Below are 23,198 nucleotides of genomic sequence, written 5' to 3'. Positions count from 1 at the left end.
AGTCATTAGTGTAGATTGTAAATAGCTGAGGCCCAAGCACTGATCCTTGCGGCACCCCACTAGTTACAGCCTGCCAACCTGAGAATGACCTGTTCATTCCTACTCTCTGTTTTCTTTCCATTAACCAATCCTCTATCCATGCTAATATATTACCCCCAACCCTATGAGCCCTTATCTTGTGTAACAACCTTTTATGTGGCACCTTATCGAATGCCTTTTGAAAATCTAAATATACTACATCCATTGGCTCCCCTTTATCTACCCTGCTAGTTACATCCTCAAAAAACTCAAATAAATTTGTCAAACACGATTTCCCTTTCATGATTTCCATGTTGTCTCTGCCTAATCATATTATGATTTTCTAAGTGCCCTGTTACCACATCTTTAATAATGGATTTCAGCATTTTCCCAATGACTGATGTCAGGCTAACTGGCCTATAGTTTCCTGTTTTCTCTCTCCCTCCTTTCTTGAATAGCGGTGTTATATTTGCTACCTTGCATTAGGATCAGGTGTTCAGAGAGATTTGGGTGTCCTCGTACAAGGAAAACAAAAAGTTAGCATGCAGGTACAGCAAGCAATAAAGAAGGCAAATGGCATGTTGGCCTGAGAGGTTGTTTCTCATGGCTGGAGGGTCAAGAACTGGGGGCATAGTTGCAGGATAAGGGGTTGGCCATTTAAGACTGAGATGAGGAGGAATTTCTTCACACAGAGGGTTGTGAAACTTTGGAATTCTCTACCCCAGAGGGCTGTGGATGCTGAGTCGTTGAATATGTTCAAGGCTGAGACTGATAGATTTTTGGACTCTAGGGGAATCAAGGGATATGGGCATCAGGCAGGAAAGTGGAGTTGAGGTCGAAGATCAGCCATGATCTGACCGAATGGTCCGCGGAGTAGGCTCGAGGGGCTGTAAGCCTTCTCTGCTCCTATTTCTTAGCTTCTTATCACGGCCAGGACCAGGATCGATCCTTGGTCAATGCTGAGCTAGTTAATCTCAATCAAAATGGTGCTCCTATTGGTCTCAGCATCCTTGGGTTAGGGAGGGAGTAATTAAGAAAGGGTTCACATTGTTTACCGGTATCCTGTTGGAAATGTGTGCGTTGATGATAGGTAAGGGTAGGATTTGACTGAACTTTGATGCCTCCTGCAAGCAATTAGCCTGTTAGGACTTGCACATGACTAATGGCCACTTAACTCATGAGCAGCACTGCAAGGAGGAGAATATTTGGGAAGGGAGGGAAGAAGAAAAAATCAGCAGAGAAAAATAATATAAAGCAAGAGGCAACCAAAAAGTTGACAGATTTCTAACATTACAAGCTTAAAGCTCCTAGAATCATAGAATGATACAGCTCAGAAAGAGACCATTTGGCCCATCGTGCCTGTGCCAGCTCTTTGAAAGAGCTATCCAATTAGTCCCACTCCCCTGTCCTTTCCCCATAGCCCTGCAATTTTTTCCTCTTCACGTATTTATCTAATTCTCTTTTGAAAGTTACTATTGAATTTGCTTCCACTGCCCTTTCAGGCAGTGCATTCCAGATCATAACAACTCGTTGGTTCAACAAACCATCTGGGCACTTTTAAAACTTTAAAATTAAAGTTAGACTCAGCATCAGTCTGACCGAAACGCCGTAAAATCCGCTACATTAAACTTTAAACATTAAGGGTTTCCCACAGCAGAAGGCCCAGGTTTCAGTTCTCGTTCTACACTGAGTTAACTAATTATGCAACAAATCCCAATTCTCAAACATGTTTGGTTTGTGTGCATAAGCTTTGAGGTTTATTGTCATTTAGTTGTCTGTGTGATTCAAATCATGTACATTTTTATTGGTAGCTGAGGATTGATCCAAATGTGGCTTAAATGGTGCAATATACTGGATAACTATACTTATAGAAGGGAGCTTGCCTGGGTGCATGCACATTCATGAGAAATTTTATATCATAATATATGCTTTCAACAGACAAACTATAGAGCAAAATTATTTGTGATAAATTTTTTTTTAGCAATCTTGATATATAGAGGCTAACTGTAGTGCCCTGACAGCTCCCCTGATTATAGAAAGAGAAAGAACTTGCATTTATATAACGCCTTTCACGACCTCAGGGCATTTCAAAGCTCTTTACAGCGAATTAAGTATTTCTGAAGTGTACTGTCACTGTTGTAATGTGGGAAACGCAGCAGCCAATTTGCGCACAGCAAGGTCCCTCAAACAGCAATGATGCTTCAGTGCAATACTGAGGAAGTGCTGCATTGTCAGAGGTGCCTTCTCTCAGATGAGATATTAAACTGAAGTCCCACTTGGTTATCCCAGTGGTTCAGGCAGATGGACAAAAATATCCCAATGTCCTATTCAAAGAAGAGTGGGGAGGGTGTCCTTGTCAACACTTCCCTCAACCAACACACTAAAAATGAATTAACTGGTCGTTCATCTCATTGCTGTTTGTGGGACCTTTTGATGTGCATAAAATGGCCGCTTCATTTGCTGACATAACAACAATGACTGCAGTTCACAAGTAATGCATTGACTGTGAAGTGCTCTGGGATGTCTCGAGGATGTGACTAGGTACTACATAGATACAAGTTCTTCTTAGCACAGCATAAAATACATACCTCCTTTGATCCACCGGACATTTTCATCAGTCTGTCAGCGTACTCTCTAGCTTCGACATGACGATCCACAAACCACAAGAAGATACTAGCATAATACAGAGCTCTTTCTCCTGCAGTTTTATGACTTTCTTTGAGCCTTGTGTCAAGTTCCTGAATGGCATCCTGGTCTTAGAAAGGTAACACTCTCGTTAATCATTTTAGCATCAGGAAAGGACATTTTGCAACTTTAAAGTTTGTATGAATACTGCCTACATACAACAACAACTTGCATTTATATAGAGCTTTTAACGTAGTAAAACGCTTCACAGGAGCGATTAACAAACAAAATTTGATACCGAGCCACAGAAGGAGATATTAGGACAGGTGATCAAAAGCTTGGTCAGATAGATTATAAGAAGCGTCTTAACGGAGGAGAGGTAGAGAGGAGGAGAGGTTTAGGGAGGGAATTCCAGAGTTTAGGGCCTAGGCAGCTGAAGGCACAGCCGCCAATAGTGGAGTGATGAAAGTCGGGGATGTGCAAGAGGCCAGAATTGGAGGAGTGCAGAGATCTCGAAGGATTGTCGTGTTGGAGGAGGTTACAGCGATAGGGAGGGGCGAGGCCATGGAAGGATTTGAACGCAAGGTTGTGAATTTTAAAATCAAGGCTTTGCTGGACTGGGAGCCAATGTAGGTCAGTGAGTACACCGGTGATGGGTGAATCAGTTTAATAATATATAAGAAAGGATAATACCAGAACTGAGAGAATTTTCAGTTAATCAGAGAGAGCCAGCATGGATTTGTGAAAGGTAGGTCGTGCCTGACAAACCTGATTGAATTTTTTGAAGAGGTGACTAAAGTAGTGGACTGGGGAATGTCAATGGATGTTACTTATATGGACTTCCAGAAGGCATTTGATAAGGTCCCACATAAGAGACTGTTAGCTAAGATAGAAGCCCATGGAATCGAGGGAAAAGTACGGATTTGGTTAGGAAGTTGGCTGAGCAAAAGGCGACAGAGAGTAGGGATAATGGGTAGGTACTCACATTGGCAGGATGTGACTAGTGGAGTCCCGCAGGGATCTGTCTTGGGGCCTCAATTATTCACAATATTTATTAACTACTTAGATGAAGGCATAGAAAGTCTCATATCTAAGTTTGCCGATGACACAAAGATTGGTGGCATTGTAAGCAGTGTAGATGAAAACATAAAATTACAAAGCGATATTGATAGATTAGGTGAATGGGCAAAACTGTGGCAAATGGAATTCAATGTAGACAAATGTGAGGTCATCCACTTTGGATCAAAAAAGGATAGAACAGGGTACTTTCTAAATGGTAAAAAGTTAAAAACAGTGGATGTCCAAAGGGACTTAGGGGTTCGGGTACATAGATCATTGAAGTGTCATGAACAGGTGCAGAAAATAATCATGAAGGCTAATGGAATGTTGACCTTTATATCTAGAGGACTAGGGAAAAAAAGTTATCTGTTTTTAATACAACTGGACATTCTCTCTCTCTCTCTGCCTTTCGGGTCTCTTTCTCTCTCTGGCTTTGTAATCTGACCCATTGTGTATTCAGTATACTGGGATGTAATGTTTTCCGTGGCTAACCTGTCTGAACACCAACGACACCTTTGATTGGTGTGATCGTCTCCCAGCCTAATATATGCGATGCGATTTGAGAACCTTCCACTCACTCACCTGACAAAGGAGGTAAGCTCCGAAAGCTTGTGATTTTCAAATAAAACTGTTGGACTATAACCTGGTGTTGTAAGATTCCTTACTAGAGGACTAGAGTACAAGGGGGCAGAAGTTATGCTGCAGCTATACAAAACCCTGGTTAGACCGCACCTGGAGTACTGTGAGCTGTTCTGGGCACCGCACCTTCGGAAGGACATATTGGCCTTGGAGGGAGTGCAGCGTAGGTTTACTAGAATGATACCCAGACTTCAAGGGTTAAGTTACGAGGATAGATTACACAAATTGGGGTTTTATTCTCTGGAGTTTTGAAGGTTAAGGGGTGATCTGATCGAAGTTTATAAGATATTAAGGGGAACAGATAGGGTGGATAGAGAGAAACTATTTCCGCTGGTTGGGGATTCTAGGAGTAGGGGGCACAGTCTAAAAATTAGAGCCAGACCTTTCAGGAGTGAGATTAGAAAACATTTCTACACACAAAGGGTGGTAGAAGTTTGGAACTCTCTTCCGCAAACAGCAATTGATAATAGCTCAATTGCTAAATTTAAATCTGAGATAGCTTTTTGGCAACCAAAGGTATTAAGGGATATGGGCCAAAGGTGGGTATATGGAGTTAGATCACAGATCAGCCATGATCTTATCAAATGGTGGAGCAGGCACGAGGGGCTGAATGGCCTACTCCTGTTCCTGTGTTCCTATACACTTATCAGGAAAGACTAAACAGGCTGGGGCTCTTTTCTCTCGAAAAGAGAAGGCTGAGGGGTGACCTGATAGAGGTCTTTAAGATAATGAAAGGGTTTGATAGGGTAGACGTAGAGAAAATGTTTCTCCTTGTGGGGGAGACCAAAACTAGAGGTCATCAATATAAGATAGTCACTAATTAATCCAATAAGGAATTCAGGAGAAACTTCTTAACCCAAAGACTGGTTAGATTGTGGAACTCGCTATCACAAGGAGTAGTTGAGGCAAATAGCATAGATGCATTCAAGTGGAAGCTTGATAAGCACATGAAGGAGAATGGGATAGAAGAGTATGCTGATAGGGGTAGATGAAGTAGGGAGGGAGGAGGCTCGTGTGGAGCATAAACGCCAGCATAGACCAGTTGGATCGAATGGCCTGTTTCTGTGCTGTAGACTCAATGTAAAGTATGAAAGGATGAAAGACCCACTCAGCCCATCAAGCCTGTTCCTTCCGCAGACGATATACAATATACCCTATCTCCCAAGGGAAAGTTCTGTATAAAAGCTCAAAGGCAATCCACACAGGCTGCTGAATATTCATTGATCATCACATCACCACTATTGAACCTTGGCTGCTGCTGTCCATTGTAGAGTAGAATTTCACAATCTCGTGAGATAAAGACACGTGTAATATCTTGCACAATTACGCTGCCCTGCTACTGACCAAGTATCTGGCGGCGGAAGTGGGGGGATCAACACTAGTACAAAATTAAAGAGGCAACCACATTATTTAGGAAGGATTTCCCCAGCAAGGGAACAGGAAGCTGAGCCGATGAGAGAGGGAAGTGGGAGAATTTCCAATTTAGGGGAAAGGAGCTGGGCATGGGCACAGGATTTTAACTGAGCAGAGAAGACAAGTTCTCAGCTCAAAAGATTAAATTGGAGAGGGTGAGTGATTGCGATATAGATTACCTAACTTGTGCAAATGTCTCATGAACATTTTCTTTCATTAAAAAAATCATAGCTATTATTAATAACCATTAGTAACTATATATAATATATATACATATATAGCTTGAGACACTTCCATCATAGGAACATAAGTAGGCCATTTATCCAATCGATCCTGTTCTGCCATTCAATTAGATCATCGCTGATCTGTACCTCAATTCCATTTACCCGCCTTTGATCCATATCTCTTGAAATCTGATCAAAAGAATCTGTCTATTGCTGTCTTGAATATTTCAATTAACCCAACATCCACGGCCTACTGGGGGAGATAATTCCACAATTCCACTTCCCTTTGTGTGAAACAGTGATTTCACAACTGAATGGCCTAGCTTAAATTTTAAGATTGTGGCCCCTTGTTCTGGATTCCACCACCATAGGAAACAACTTCTCTGTATCTAACCTAATGAATTCTTTTATCATTTTAAACACCTCAATTAGATCATCCCTCAATCTTCCAAACTCGAGGGAATGCAAGCCAACCTGTCCTCATAATACAACCCATTATGTCCTGGTATAATTCCAGTGAATCAGCGCTGTACCCTCTCCAAGGCCAATGTACCCTTCCTGAGGTGTGGTGCTCAAAACTAAACATAGTACTCCAGAAGGGGTCTGACTAATGATAGAAGTTTACAACATGGAAACAGGCACTTCAGCCCAACATGTCCATGTCGCCCAGTTTATACCACTAAGCTAGTCCCAATTGCCTGCACTTGGCCCATATCCCTCTATACCCATCTTACCCATGTAACTGTCCAAATGCTTTTTAAAAGGCAAAATTGTACCCGCCTCTACTACTGTACACAGTACTCCAAGTGTGGCCTTACTAATGTCTTGTACAACTTCAACAAGACATCCCAACTCCTGTATTCAATGTTCTGACCAATGAAACCAAGCATGCTGAATGCCTTCTTCACCACCCTATCCACCTGTGACTCCACTTTCAAGGAGCTATGAACCTGTACTCCCAGATCTCTTTGTTCTATAACTCTCCCCAACGCCCTACCATTAACGGAGTAGGTCCTGGCCCGATTCGATCTACCAAAATGCATCACCTCTCATTTATCTAAATTAAACTCCATCTGCCATTCATCGGCCCACTGGCCCAATTTATCAAGATCCCGTTGCAATCCTAGATAACCTTCTTCACTGTCCACAATGCCGCCAATCTTGGTGTCATCTGCAAACTTACTAACCATGCCTCCTAAATTCTCATCCAAATCATTAATATAAATAACAAATAACAGCAGACCCAGCACCGATCCCTGAGGCACACTGCTGGTCACAGGCCTCCAGTTTGAAAAACAACCCTCGACAACCACCCTGTGTCTTCTGTCGTCAATCCAATTTTGTATCCAATTGGCTACCTCACCTTGGATCCCGTGAGATTTAACCTTATGTAACAACCTACCATGCGGTACCTTGTCAAAGGCTTTGCTAAAGTCCATGTAGACCATGTCTACTGCACAGCCCTCATCTATCTTCTTGGTTACCCCTTCAAAAAACTCAATCAAATTCGTGAGACATGATTTTCCACTCACAAAACCATGCTGACTGTTCCTAATCAGTCCCTGCCTCTCCAAATGCCTGTAGATACTGTCTCTCAGAATATCCTCTAACAACTTACCCACTACAGATGTCAGGTTCTGCTCACCCTATTATAGAAAGGATATTATTAAACTAGAAAGAGTGCAGAAAAGATGTACAGATGTCTGTAGTTTCCAGGCTTTTCCCTGCCGCCCTTCTTAAACAAAGGCACAACAGTTGCTACCCTCCAATCTTCAGGCACCTCACCTGTAGCTGTCGATGATTCAAATATCTCTGCTAGGGGACCCGCAATTTCCTCCCTAACCTCCCATAACGTCCTGGGATACATTTCATCAGGTCCCGGAGATTTATCTACCTTGATGCGCGTTAAGACTTCCAGCACCTCCCTCTCTGTAATATGTACACTCCTCAAGACATCACTATTTATTTCCCCAAGTTCCCTAACATCCATGCCTTTCTCAACCGTAAATACCGATGTGAAATATTCATTTAGGATCTCACCCATCTCTTGTGGTTCCGCACATAGATGACCTTGTTGATCCTTAAGAAGCCCTACTCTCTCCCTAGTTACTCTTTTGCCCTTTATGTATTTGTAGAAGCTCTTTCGATTCTCCTTTGCCTTATCTGCCAAAGCAATCTCATGTCCCCTTTTTGCCCTCCTGATTTCTCTCTTAACTCTACTCCGGCAATCTCTATACCCTTCAAGGGATCCACTTGATCCCAGCTGCCTATGCATGTCATATGCCTCCTTCTTTTTGACTAGGGCCTCAATCTCCTGAGTCATCCAAGGTTCCCTACTTCTACCAGCCTTGCCCTTCACTTTATAAGGAATGTGCTTACCCTGAACCCTGGTTAACACACTTTTGAAAGCCTCCCACTTACCAGACGTCCCTTTGCCTGCCAACAGACTCTCCCAATCAACTTCTGAAAGTTCCTGTCTAATACCATCAAAATTGGCCTTTCCCCAACTGATCTATACAACTGAAGCATAACTTCCTCCCCTTTACATTCCAACCTCCTTGAGATAAAGACCAACATTCCATTAGTCTTTTTGATTACTTTTTGTACCTGTGCAATAGCCTTTAGTGATTTGTGTAAACGGACACCCAAATCCCTTTTCTCCTTCACAGTTCCTAGTCTCTCACCATGAAGAAAATATTCCGATTTGCCTTTCTTGGATCCAAAGTGGATTATCTCACACTTCCCCACACTGAACTCATTCTGCCAGTTTTGTCCATTCATTAAATCTGTCTGTATCCTTTTCCAACTACCTGCTCCCATCTACACAACTTCCTAATTTAGTGTCATCTGCAAACTTGGATATACAACTCTTTATTCCATCATCCAAGTCGTTGATAAATATGGTGAAAAGCTGAGGCCCCAGTACAGATCCCTGGGGAACTCCACTTGTCACAACACAATCAAAGTACATTCATTTTAGCCCTACTCTGTTTCCTACCTCCCAACCAATTACAGACCCACGTCACAAGGTTGCCTCCAATTCCATGCGCTCTCATTTTTGCTAATGATCTCTTGTGCGGAACGTTATCAAATGCCTTCTGGAAGTCCATATAGACAACATCCATAGAGACTCCCCTATCCACCATGTTAGTGACCTCCTGAAAAAAATTCAACTAGATTAGTCAGACATGACCTACCCTTCACAAATCCATGCTGACTCTCTTTGATCAGCTCATACTTGTTCAAGTGTTCAGTCACTCTGTCCCTGATGATAGATTCCAGTAACCTCCCCACAACTGACATTAAACTGACAGGTCTGTAGCTTCCTGGTTTCTCCCTCTCTCCTGTCTTAAATAATGGAGTGACATTTGCAATTTTTCAATCCAAAGGCACAATTCCCAAATCTAGAGAGCTTTGCAAAATTCTGATTAACGCGTCTGCAATTTCCCCACCTGGTCTTTTAATACCCTAGGGTGGAAACCATCAGGTCCTGGAGATTTATCTATCTTAAGTCCCATTATTTTTCTCCATATCCATTTTCTTAAACTTATACTAAATCCAGTAAGTTCCTCCCCTTGACTTATTTTTTTAGGTTCCTTTGTAGTACTGGAATTTTGTCCTCGTCCACTGTTGTGATAATGGTCCTCTTCCTCTACTTCAGGTGTCACATTTTGTCACACATGCAAATTTCTGTGTCACGCTTAAAAAAAAGATGATAGCCATTTCCCTGTAGTTTCAAAGAAACTTTCCCAGAGAACAATTTCAAATTGACTTCAGAATGTACCTAGGAACATAGGAACAGGAAGAGGTCATTCAACCCCTCAGCCTGTTCTGCCATTCAATTTGATCATGGCTGATCTGTATCTAAACTCCATTTACCCACCTTGGTTCCCTTAATACCCTTGCCTAATAAAAATCTATCAATCTCAGTTCTGAAATTTTCAATTGACCTAGCCTAACTAAGACATAAAAGAAATTAATCAGGAAGTGAATATAATTACAGAAATAAGACCTGGTGGCCTCAAAAGGACAGTGCTGTTACACATGGCTGCACCTTCGCTGTGAATAATACATTGCGCAAAACATGGTATAATGCCTCTGTCCTTATGAAACAGTGTACACTCCAATTTACCGTGAACAACAGGAGATCCACAAATTGATACTAATAATATTACAAAAGGGTAATGGAATTGTAGCAAAAATTATCCAGAAAGCCATTGAAGCAAACAGGATTCAAGAAGCAACTATATATGTGTTTCTCCAGGAAGTTATATATAGCAGTGAATCCCATGAATATTTCAGCTCTCTGTGCCTGTTCATATTTATTGTGAATTCTATTAACAGTTCCAGGTGGGCAGAATTAAACGAGAGCATAATAAATCTTGAAGCACCTACCAACTATTGAGCTCTTTCTATGCGCATAAATGAGGGCGATAATCGAGCACAGTGAAACATTTGGCTTGCTCTTGATTGCCTCGAGGTCTCTGATGGCTTCTTGGGTATGACCTGTGAAAGTAGTGGCACACCTTTAAGAACAGGGATGAGAAAAGTGCATTCAGCCCATTGAAGCCTATCTCTCCAGTACATTAATTGTCCCATCAGTACGTCCACAGTTTCAGCTTGGCTTAGTTGGTTGACTCTTGCCTTTGAGTTACAGTACGCCCCAGTACAGGACTACAGTGCACAATTTAGGTTGACACTCCAATGCAACATTAAGCGGGGAGCTGTATTGTCAGAAGTGCTGTCCTTTGGATAAGGTGTTATACTAACACCACATCTGTCTATTTTGTTGATTATATTGGATGTTAAAGATCACGTGACACCACCTGAATAAGAGGAGGGAGTTGCTCTGGTGCTTTGCTCCAACATTCCCCCCTCAACCATTACCATCACAAAACATATTAGCAGGTCTTTCATCTCATTGCTGTTCGTTGTGTTTGTCTACAGAACAACAGTCACTACACTGCAAAATAATTTATTGCATGTGGAGTACTTTAAGACATTTCTGAGAGACATGTCTAGGAACTGTGGAGGAGCAAAAGGCTTTGGGTGTCCAGGTACACAAATCACTAAAAAGCTAATGCACAGGCACAAAAACTTTTCGAAAAAGCTAACAAAACGTTGGCCTTTATCTCGAAGGGGTGGAATAGATAGAATTTTACATCACAGAAACATGCCCTCCGGTCCAACTGGTCTGTGCCAGTGTTTCTGCTCCTCATTAGCCCCCTACCACCTTACTTCTTCTCACCCTATCAACATACCCTTCTATTCCTTTCACCCTCATGTACTTAAATGCATCTAAAATCACCCTTCCCTCCTCTGCTGAAGACATTGACTTCTTACTGGGTATAGTTCCACAGGTATCAGGTGCCGTTTGGTATTTTGCCCAGGTTATTCATGTCTTAGTCTTAACGGTGAGTGTCGGCGGGTTATTCGACTGCACGGTGCATCAGAGCTGAGTCAATCTTACTCTCACCCGCCATCCACATATTGCATTCCCAGTAGGGTGGGTTAGTGATCAGAAGTAGGAACCAATTTCTCCTTCTCTAACCCAGGGACAGTGCCCCCCATCACCATCCCAGCTGAAGTCAACTAGCTCAGCCCAGGCCAGGAATTCAACTTGGGCCCATACGAAGGGGAGGGAGTTATGCTTCAGTCGTACAAAGGCTTGGTCAGATCCTATCTGGTGTACTGCGTTCAGTTTTGAGCATCGCACCTCAGGAAGGATATATTGGCCGATGGACACGGACTCATGCCAGCCTTGGCTCATTGGTGGCACTCTCACCTCGGAGTCAGAAAATCATACTGTAATTACACTCTACCTCAGTGCTCATAGCTCACCCCCCTTACACCTTATGTCACTATTCCCTTGAGAGTCTTCCAATTCTATATTAAACAATAATATAAATAAATAAGTACAGGATACTTGTATAGATATAGGGGAAAGAAAGAACGCATTGATAATCGCACCTTATCATGTTGAAATGTCTCAAAGCGCTTCATTTAATGAATTACTTTTGAAATGCAGTGACTGTTATTATGGATATTATCCTAATAACTGGTAAGAACTAGCCCTACATCCGAGTTACCCATAGTGGGATTATCGACCGATGACTTTGTGCCACATTCACTAGTTCAGTTTTATTTTCATTAAGGGATTCTGTTTATTGGACTGTGTAAATGCAATCATTGTCTTTATTATATCCTTTCAATCAGTGTCTTTATTATATCCTTTCAATCAGTGTCTTTATTATATCCTTCTTATCTCAGCACATAATATGTTGTCATCATCTTTATGCCGCTAGGGAGTTGTAGGTGGAAGTTGCAGACAACCCCGTTGTTAATCCAGTCCTCCGTTTGTCAGCTAACTCAAGCCATACTATTTCATTTTGTGCCTTCTCCTGAGATATTCACCTTCCTCAATTCCCATTTTTCCTGAACATTATAGCTGCCCTTCTTCCTCTTCTGTCTTTGAAATTGAATTTATTCCCATTATCTGGGATGACCCACCTTTCTGTAATCCCTGTTGCACCAAAATTACCTACTGCTACACCTTCCTCTAACTAATTTAATGATCTTGCTCCAAGTGCTTGTAGCATTCTTTTAAAGGCACTTAATAGAAGTCCTTATTAATTTTCTTACATTAATCAGTCCCTCGTTATGTTAATTTACCTGATGTTATTCTCATTCTCCCCATTGCCCACCCTACAACCTGAGCTAATTCGTATTTAAAGACTTCGGGATAAAATTTCCGCGTAGTTCTCACGATCTCCCACCGTAACTTTGATAGAAATACTGCAGAAACAACGTAAGTGGCCATTTACGCTGCTTCTCTGGGGTTTCCGCTGATCGTCCAGCAACATTATGATGGGAGAAATCCACGGAAATTCCAGGTATAAGCCTTTCCCCACCACCCCACCCCAACATCTAGTTTACCTGAACCCCGATTCCTGCCCCGTCTGCTTTCTCAGGTGGACATAAAAGATCCCATGGCACTATTCGAAGAAGAGCAGGGGAGTTCTCCCCCACCAGACATGCACCTCCCGCTGGAAAAACCAGGCCTATGTGCTCGAGTTCTGGAGATCGGCTTCAACCCACTACCTTCTGACATTAATGTATCAGCCTTGTCGCATTGGTAGCACTCTTCTCTCAGTCAGAAGGTTGTGGGTTCAAGCCCCTCTCCAGCGACCTGAGCACATGATCTAGGCTGACACTCCAGTGCATTACTGAGGGGCAGCTGCGCTGTTGGAGGTGCCGTCATTCAGATGAGGCATTAAACTGAGGCCCCGTCGGCCCTCTCAGGACGTAAAAAATCCCATGGCACTATTTCGAAGAAGAGCACGGGATTTCCCCCCCTGGTCCTCACCAATATTTATCCCTCAACCAACATCACTAAAACAGTTTAATTGGTCTTTTCAGCATTGATGTTTGTTGGACCTTGCTGTGTGCAAATTGGCTGCTGCATTTGCCTACATTACAACAGTGGCTACACTGAAAAAGTAATTAATTGGCTTTACGGTGCTTTGGGAAGTCCTAAAAGATCATAAGAGATAGGAGTAGGAGTAGGCCATTCAGCCCCTCGAGCCTGCTCCGCCATTTAATGAGATCATGGCTGATCTGATTTTTATCTCAACTCCACTTTCCTGCCCTTTCCCCATATCCTTTGACTCCCTTGCTGATCAAAAATTTGTCTAACTCAGCCTTGAATGTATTCAATGACTCAGCCTCCACAGCTTTTTGGGGTAAAGAATTCCAAAGATTCATGACCCTCTGGGAGAAGAAATTCCTCCTCATTTCCGTCTTAAACAGGCGACACTTATTCTGAGATTATGCCCCCTAGTTTTAGATTCCCCCATGAGGGGTAACATCCTCTCAGCATCTACCCTATCGAGTCCCCTCAGAATCTTGTATGTTTCAATAGGATCTCCTCTCATTCTTCTAAACTCCAATGGGTATAGATCCAACCTGTTCAATCTTTCCTCATAAGACAACCCTTCCATACCTGGAATCAACCTAGTGAACCTTCTCTGAACTACCTCCAATGCAAATATGTCCGTCCTTAAATAAGGGCACCAGAACATACGCAGTACTCCAGGTGTGGTCTCACCAGCACCCTGTACAGTTGTAGCATGACTTCCCTGCTTTTATACTCCATCCCCCTAGAAATAAAGGCCAATATTCCATTTGCCTTCCGGATTACTTGCTGCACCTGTATGTTGACTTCTTGTGTTTCATGTACGAGGACACCCAGATCCCTCTGTACCGCAGCATTTTGTAGTATTTCTCCATTCAAATAATATTTTGCTTTTTTATTTTTCCTCCCAAAGTGGATGATTCACATTTTCCCACATTATATTCCATCTGCCAAAATTTTGCCCATTCGCTTAACCTGTTAATATCCCTTTCCAGACACTTTGTGTCCTCATCGCAACTTGCTTTTCCACCTATCTTTGTATCATCAGCAAATTTGGCCACAAGACATTCGCTTCCTTCATCCAAGTCATTGATATATATGGTAATAGTTGAGGCCCCAGCACTGATCCCTGCGGCAGCCCACTAGTTACAGATTGCCATTTTGAAAATGACCCTTTTATCCCGACTCTTTGTTTTCTGTTAGTTAGCCAATCCTCTATCCATGCCAGTATATTACCCCCAACATCATGAGCTCTTATCTTGTGCAGTAATCTTTTATGTGGCACCTTATCGAATGCCTTTTGGAAATCAAATATACTGCATCCATTGGTTCCCCTTTATCCACCCTGCCCTCCAATAAAGAACTCTAATAAATTTGTCAGACATGATTTCCCCTTCATGTTGACTCTCCTTGATTGTATTATGAGTCTCCAAATGTCCTGCTACTACTTCCTTAATAATGGATACTAGCATTTTCCCAATGTCAGAGGTTAGGCTAACTGGTCTATAGTTACCTGCTTTCTGTCTCACTCCCTTCTTGAATAGAGATGTTACTTTTGCGGTTTTCCAATCTGCTGGGACCTTTCCAGAATCTAGTGAATTCTGGAAGATTACAACCAATGCATCCACTATCTCTGTAGCCACTTCCTTTAAGACCGTCGGATGCAAGCCATCAGGTCCATTAGTTTACCTAGTACTATTTCTCTAGTGATTGTGATTGTTTTTAGTTCCTCCCTCCCCCTTGCCCTTGATTTTCTACTATTATTGGTATTAGCGTCTTCTACTGTGAAGACAGATACAAAATATCTGTTCAATTCCACTGCCATTTCCTTGTTTCCCATTATTATTTCCCCAGTCTCATCCTCTAAGCAACCAATGTTTACTTTAGCTGCCCACTTCCCTTTTATATACTTGTAGAAGCTTTTACTGTCAGTTTTTATATTTCTTGCTAGTTTACTCTCAATAATTTATTTTCTCCCTCTTTATTATTCTTTTAGTCATCCTTTGCTGGTTTTTAAGGTTTTCCCAATCTTCGGGCTTACCAGTAATCTTTGCCATGTTGTATGCTTTTTCTTTTAACTGAAGTTGTGAAAGGTGCTATATAAATACAAATTCTTTCATTCTTCATTAATTTAAGCACCTGGAAAATTGTGCATGGTTCACACCCAGGTGCACTCTTGACAGGCAAGGAAGCGTGAAATCATAAATAATTAGTCCTTGAAATTGGATAAGCAGAGATTGGGGAGTGGTATTGAAAAGAGGAAGGATAAAATAAATGAGAAAGTAAATCCAGGGAAAGAATCATTAATTAACACTTTAGGAGTCTTCTCAATCGGTGAATCTCAATGAAAAATGTGGATGGCCAATGGGTGAGGCATTTCTGTAGTAATATGTTGCACTATGGAACAAAATATCAAGTTCATGCCCAAGTTTTTTTTAATTCATTCATGGAATGGGAGCGTTGCTAGCAAGGTCAACATTTATTGCCCATCCTTAATTGCCCTTGAGAAGATGGTGGTGAGCCGTTGCCTTGATCCGATGCAGTCCAATGTGGTGAAGGTTCTCCCAAAATGCTGTTAGGTAGGGAGCTCCAGGATTTTGACCCAGCGACGATGAAGGAGCAGCGATATATTTCCAAGTCGGGCTGGTGGGTGACTTGGAGGGGAATGTGCAGGTGGTGTTGTTCCCATGCACCTGCTGCCCTTGTCCTTCTGGGTGACAGAGGTCGCGAGTTTGGGAGGTGCTGTCGAACAAGCCTTGGTGAGTTGCCACAGTGCATCTTGTAGATGGTACACACTGCAGCCATGGTACGCCGGTGGTGGAGGGAGTGAATGTTTAAGCTGGTGGATGGGGTGCCAATCAAGCGGGTTGCTTTGTCCTGGATGGTGTCGAGCTTCTTGATTGTTCTTGGAGCTGCATTCATCCAGGTGGAGGCAAGTGGAGAGCATTCCATCACACTCCTGACTTGTGCCTTGTAGATGGTGGAAAGGTTTTAGGGAGTCAGGAGCTGAGTCACTTGCCACAGAATACCCAGCCTCTGACCTGCTCTTGTAGCCACAGTATTTATGTGGCTGGTCCAGTTAAGTTTCTGGTCAATGGTGACCCCCAGGATGTTGATGGTGGGGGATTCGGCGATGTTAATGCCATTGTATGTCATGGGGAGGTGGTTAGACTCTCTCTCGTTGGAGATGGTCATTACCTGGCACTTGTCTGGTGCGAATATTACTTGCCACTTATCAGCCCAAGCCTGGATGTTGTCCACGTCTTGCTGCATGCGGGCATGGACTGCTTCATTATCTGAGGGGTTGCGAATGGAACCGAATACTGTGCAATCAGCAGCAAACATCCCCACTTCTGACCTTATGATGGAAGGAAGGTTACTGATGAGGCAGCTGAAGATGGTTGGGCCTAGGACACTGACCTGAGGAACTCCTGCAGCGATGTCCTAGGACTGAGATGCTTGGCCTCTATCAACCACTTCCATCTTCCTTTGTGCTAGATACGACTCCAGCCATTGGAGAGTTTTCCCCCTGATTCGCATTGACTTCAATTTTACTAGGGCTCCTTGATGCCACACATGGTCAAATGCTGCCTTGATGTCAAGAGTAGTCACTCTCACCTCACCTCTGGAATTCAGCTCTTATCTAGTATTTAGTATCTAACGTAGTGAGTTCCTGGACTCAGGCATGCCGCTGGAGGGATATGTTAAGTGGAAGTCAATACCAAAGTTTGAGAGGAATGTGCTTTATTTTCTTTATAGATGCTTAGTCACTGGGGAATGGAGCACTTTTCCAATTGACACTCAAGTGGGATAATTTTGCAAAGAAAAAACAAAGACTTGCACTTATATAGCACCTTACATGACCTCAGGAAGTGTTGTCACTGTTGTAATGAGCCATAGCTGATTTGGGCATGAAGTATCACCTGGGTGAAATGCATGGAGGAAGGTCGGACATGGAAAAAAAAAGCAAGGCTTGCATTTCTATAGCGCCTTTCATGATCTCAGGACGGCCCAAAGCGCTTCACAGCCAATGAAGTACTTCTGAAGCGTTGTCACTGTTGTAATGTAGGAAACGGGGCAGCCAATTTGCCCTCAAACCTTGTGATAATGACCAGGTCATCTAGTTTTTTTAAGTAATGTTGGTTGAGGGATAAATATTGGCCAGGATACTGGGGGGAACTCCCCTGCTCTTCTTCGAAATAGTGCCATGGGGTCTTTTACATCCACCTGAGAGTGCTGCACTGGAATGTCAGCTTGAATTTTGTGCACAAGTCTCTGGAGTGGGACTTGAACCCACGACCTTCTGACAGAGTGCTACCACTGAGCTACGGCTGATATTATGACTGACGGAGGATCACGTGCTCACAAAGATGTTCACCCGATTCTCCACATATTTAAATGAATGGACAGAATAATTGTGTAGGCTCTGTTATGGGCATATGATCTCCCCGGCACGGCTTGCCTCTATGTGTTCTGTCCGGGAGATGCTTTACACCCAAGTGCTACAGAGGAACAATCTTATCCCGAGGTCTGAAAGTCCATCCTGATTTCTTAGGAAGCTGTTTTTTTTTGTTTACCTTCCATTAAATTCGCGAAAGCTTTGAAGAAAAGCAGCAAAGGTTCGTTGCAGCACTTCTTCAGTTCTTCATTAGCAACGTTTAACACGTGGTTGAAGTATTTTTCTTGACAGTAGTAAGCTACCGATGCCTGAATTCAAAGCAAAGGAAAAATATACCAAAAGTTATGAATATACCGTATACAATAGCGCACAGAATGTTACACATAGTGTGGCTTAGCGTGTCATTTGGCCCATCGAGCCAGTGCTGGTATTCTCCGCACATGAGCCACCCAGTCTAATCACAGAATATTACACCACAGTAGGTCATCATTTGGTCCATTACACCTGTGCCAGCTCTCTGAAAGGCTAGTCCACTTAGTCCCAATCTCCAGTCCCACAGGGTGAGAACACATGGGGTGACACAAGAAATGCCAGGTGCTCCAACTATATAAGCGACTGTTGGCCCAGGGATGGGTTCAGAGACCTATCGGGAAGACCAGATCCAGTCATAGGATACCGGAGTGCAGGGCATGCAACGATGCCTCTCACAAACAAAGCGATAGCATTCCTTCGCCCACTTTTAGTAAGCAAACAACTCACCAAGGATTACTGGGTGCATCTGGTCTGTGACAACGAATACTTAATCAACAGTAGCATCCCCACTGTGGCCCTGGCAGAGTTCATCCCATTCAGCACAGATCAGGGATCAAGCGTGGGAAGCGTCTATCTTTTTAATGTATGGCTTACTAACATGCCACAGGGTGTATTTACCTACTGAGTCACTTGCATCCCCTAGCAATGTTATTTACAATTATTTGAATCGAGTCCAGTCTGCTGCTACTGACATTATAGTGTCAATTGTAGAGCTCTCGCCTTGGAGTCAGAAGGTTGTGGGTTCAAATCCCACTCCAGAGACTTGAGTGTAAAATCTACGCTGACACTCCCAGTGCAATCTGAGGGAGTGCTGTGCTGTTGGAGGTGCTCTCCATTGGATGGGATGTTAAACTGAGGCCCTATCTGCCCTCCCTGGTGGTTGTAAAAGATCCCGTGGTGCTATTTCAAAGAAGAGCTGGGGTTGTCTACCTGGTATCCTGGCCAACATTCATCCCTCAACCAACACCATTAAAACAGTTTAATTGGTCATTTATCTCGTTGCTGTTTGTGAAACCTAGTGTGCAAATTGGCTGCTGTTTTCCTACATTTCAAAAGTACTTGGAAGCGCTTTGAGACATCTTGAGGTTGTAAAAGGCACTTGATAAACGTAAGTTCTTTCTTTTTTTTTGTGCAGCAGGTATTATGGTAGATTTTGCCAGCGAAGATACTCCTTTCATTTAACAAGTAATGACAATGTCCTCAGTGAAGGAATACAAATCTGGCATTAGATTACTGACATTTACTTTTTAGTGGATTGTTCGTAAATAACATTTCATATATATTGTTTAAAAAAATGAAAAAGGGAAATTACATAAAATGTACAGCACAAAAACAGGTCATTCGGCCCATGAGGTTGATGCCACTGTTTATGCTCCACATGAGCCTCCTCTCTCCTTTCTTCATCTAACTCCATCAACATACGCTTCTATTCCTTTCTCCCTCATGTGTTTATCTAGCTTCCCTTTAAATGTTTCTATGCTAGTCGCCTCAACTGCTACTTGTGGTAGCAAGTTCCACATTCTAACCACTTTCTGGGTAAAGGAGTTTCTCCTGAATTCTCCATTGGATTTATTAGTGACTATCTTATATTTATAAGAACATAAGAAATAGGAGTAGGAGTAGGCCATATGGTTTCTCGAGCCTGCTCCGCCATTCAATAAGACATGGCTGACCTTCGACCTCAACTCCATTTTCCCTCCTGATCCCCATATCCATTAATTCCCTTAAGAGTCCAAAAATCTGTGGATCTCAGTCTTGAACATATTCAATGACTGAGCATCCACAGCCCTCTGGAGTAGAGAATTCCAAAGATTCACAACCCTTTGAGTAAAGAAATTTCTTCTCATCTCAGTCGTTAATGGCCCACCCCTTATCCTGAGACTATACCCCCTAGTTCTAGACTCTCCACCAGGGGAAACAGCCTCACAGCATCTGCCCTGTCAAACTCTCAGAATCTTATATGTTTCAATGAGATCACCTCTCATTATTCTAAACTCGAGAGTATAGGCCTATTCTACTCAATCTCATAGGACAACCCTCTCATCCCAGGAATTAATCTAGTGAATCTTCATTGCACCACCTCTAAGGCAAGCATATCCTTCCTTAGGTAAGGAGATCCAACTGTACGCAGTACTCCAAAGCCCTGTACAATTGTAGCAAGACTTCCTTGCTTTTCTACTCCAACCCCCTTGCAATAAAGGCCAACATACCATTTGCTTTCTTAATTGCTTGCTGTGTCTGCATGTTAACTTTCTGTGTTTTGTGTACAAGGACACCCAAATCCCACTGAACATCAACATTTAATAGTTTCTCACAATTTAAAAAATATTCTGATTTTCTATTCTTCGTACCAAAGTGAATAACCTCACATTTCCCGAAATTATACTCTGTCTGCCACCTTCTTGCCCACTCACTTAATCTGTCTATATCCTTTTGCAGACTCTGTGTCTTACTTTCCCACCTAGCTTTGTATCGTCAGCAAACTTGGATACATTACACTCGGTCCCTTCATCCAAGTCATTAATATAGATTGTAAATAGCTGAGGCCCAAGCACTGATCCTTGCGGCACCCCACTAGTTACAGCCTACCAACCTCAAAATGACCTGTTTATTCCTACTCCCTGTTTTCTGTCCATTAACCAATCCTCTATGCATGCTAATATATTACTCCCAACCCATTATCTTGTGTAACAACCTTTTGTATGGCACCTTATCAACTACCTTTTGAAAATCCAAATACACTACATCCACTGGTTCCCCTTTTTCTACCCTTCTATTTGCATCTTCAAAAAACTAATAGATTCATCAAACACAATTTCTCTTTCATAAAACCATGTTGGCTCTGCCTAATCATATTATGATTTTCTAATGGCCCCTGGTACTGGTCTCCCCCGCAAGTGGAAACATCTTCTCTACGTCTACCCTATCAAACCCTTTCATAATCTTAAAAGACCTTTATCAGGTCACCCCTCAGTCTTCTCTTTTTCTGGAGAAAAGAGCTTCAGCCTGCTATATCTTTCCTGATGGTATACCTCTCCGTTCTGGTATTATCCTAGTAAATCTTTTTTGCACCTTCTCTAGTGCCTCTATATCCTTTTTATAACACAGAGACCAGAACTGTTCACAGTACTCCAAGCGTGGTCTAATCAAGGTTGTATACAAGTTTAACATAACTTCTCTGCTTTTCAATTCTGTCCCTCTAGAAATAAACCCCAATGCTTTGTTTGCTTTTTATTAAAATGGCCCTATTAACCTATGTTGCTACTTTTAGTGATTTACGTATCTGTACCCCCAGATCCCTCTGCTCTTCTACCCCATTTAGACTCTTATTTTCCAAGGTGTATGTGGCCTCCTTATTCTTCCTACACAATTATCTATACTAAAATTCATCTGCCAATTACACACCTATTCTGCAAGTTTATTAATGTCTTCCTGTATTTTGTTGCAGTCCTCCTCAGTATTAACTATACCTCCCAATTTGGTGTCGTCCGCAAATTTTGAAATTGTACTTCCGATTCCCGAGTCCAAATCGTTTATGTAAATGGTCAACAGTGGTCCCAGCACCGATCCCTGTGGAACACCATTTCCTACCTTTTGCCTGTCTGAGTAACAACGTTTAACCCCTATTCTCTGTTTTGTAGCCAGCTTGCTATTCATTCTGCTACTTGTCCCCTGACTCCACATGGTCTGACCTTAGCCATGAGTCTATTGTGGCGCACTTATTCAAAGGCCTTTTGAAAATCCAAATATCTATTACATTACCTTTGTCTACCCTTTCTGTTATCTCTTCAAAAAATTCAATAAGGTTGGTCAAATATGACCTTCCCTTTTGAAATCTGTGCTGACTATCCTTTATCATCATAGAATGGTTACAGCACAGAAGTAGGCCATCCGGCCCTAATTATATTTTCGGTTTCTAGATTTTTTTTCTATTACACCTTTGAGTAAGGATTCTATTATCTTTTCTACCACCGACGTTAAGCTAATTGGTCTATAGTTCCCTGGTTTTGTTCTAGCTCCCTTTTTAAATAAAGGAATCAGAACATTTTTAAATAGAGGAATCAGAAGATTAGGCTTGTTTTGTGACATCACTACTGCAGGCTTATCAAAAAAATTATTAGAGAGGAACTCTAATATTCCCAAAGGAGGAAACTCTGAACAGGTACACAGTTAATATTCAGGAGCATTTTCTTTAAACAAATTGATTTAAATAAAGAGCTGCCATAGACACGGTGGGCCGAGTGGCCTCCTTTTGTGCTGTATGATTCTATGATTATGATTTAAACAAGTAAATTCTATGGGGTAGAACCCCTGCAGAAATTCTAGCCCCACAATTTTCCAGGACATGGGGAAAGGGCGGGAAAATTAGACTACAGCACGTAACTCCAGTTGAAGAGCCAAATGGCCTCTTTCTGTGCTATAATTTCTATGATTCTAAATCTACAACTTATAGCCAAGGATTCCAGTTTGAGGTTTTTTGGACGAATTGTGGAATACAATCTCCAAAATTCGGCAAAAACCTATGGAATTCCATGTAACGATATTTGAGTGGATTCAATCACCATGAATTGAGTGGCACTGATTATTGTAAAAGGATAGGCACATTTTTCAAAAACATCCTGAAAGCTGATGATAAAAGTTGAACTTGGCTCGTAAACCAGTGATCCTGGTTATAAGCACTGCCAGATGAAACAGACTCAAAATATTATTCATTTTTTTTTTTAAAAAAAAGCAAACTGTGATTAAAATAGCGCCCAACGTGTTTCAACATACCAAAGTGGCTGACTCACTGCCTGCCATGTTTTTTTTTCCCCCACAGGTGAGAGGATGGCTGCCTTTTCTAACGTTCTGTGGTTAGAACAAGAAAAGCAAAAAAAAGAAATAATAATAAACAATAATTATCGCTACAATCAGCGTTAAAACGAAAATGCTGCAGTAATGACGGAAATTAGAAAGCATGTTATAAAGCAACGCCCAGACCAACAAAAAAAAAATGCCTCTTGCCTGGTGGTCTGCTGGGACAACCGCCCGTTCTCGGTTGCTAATCAGCCGCTCGTTGCTACACAACAAAGGCCGGCGTGGGACGCGAGGCGAC

At 42.3% G+C, this 23,198-nt stretch overlaps 1 protein-coding gene across 1 annotated transcript in view; it reads right to left on the bottom strand.

Annotated features, from left to right (window-relative positions):
• LOC137299329 (tetratricopeptide repeat protein 21B-like) overlaps positions 1 to 22,948 on the bottom strand; it is a 130,161-nt gene extending 107,213 nt beyond the window's left edge. The window contains exons 1-4 of the mRNA XM_067967987.1: positions 22,877 to 22,948; positions 17,970 to 18,099; positions 10,374 to 10,484; positions 2,607 to 2,773 (exon numbers count right to left, since the gene is read on the bottom strand). Coding sequence (XP_067824088.1) covers positions 2,607 to 2,773; positions 10,374 to 10,484; positions 17,970 to 18,099; positions 22,877 to 22,903 — 435 coding nt within the window. The 5' untranslated portion in view covers positions 22,904 to 22,948. The remainder of the gene's footprint in view (positions 1 to 2,606; positions 2,774 to 10,373; positions 10,485 to 17,969; positions 18,100 to 22,876) is intronic.
• Positions 22,949 to 23,198: the final 250 nt, after the last annotated feature.

The sequence above is a fragment of the Heptranchias perlo genome, chromosome 2, assembly GCF_035084215.1.
Source record: "Heptranchias perlo isolate sHepPer1 chromosome 2, sHepPer1.hap1, whole genome shotgun sequence".
In the NCBI taxonomy this organism is placed as follows: domain Eukaryota; kingdom Metazoa; phylum Chordata; class Chondrichthyes; order Hexanchiformes; family Hexanchidae; genus Heptranchias; species Heptranchias perlo.
Note: the sequence above shows the minus strand (reverse complement) of the source record. Positions and strands in the feature narration are given on the sequence as shown.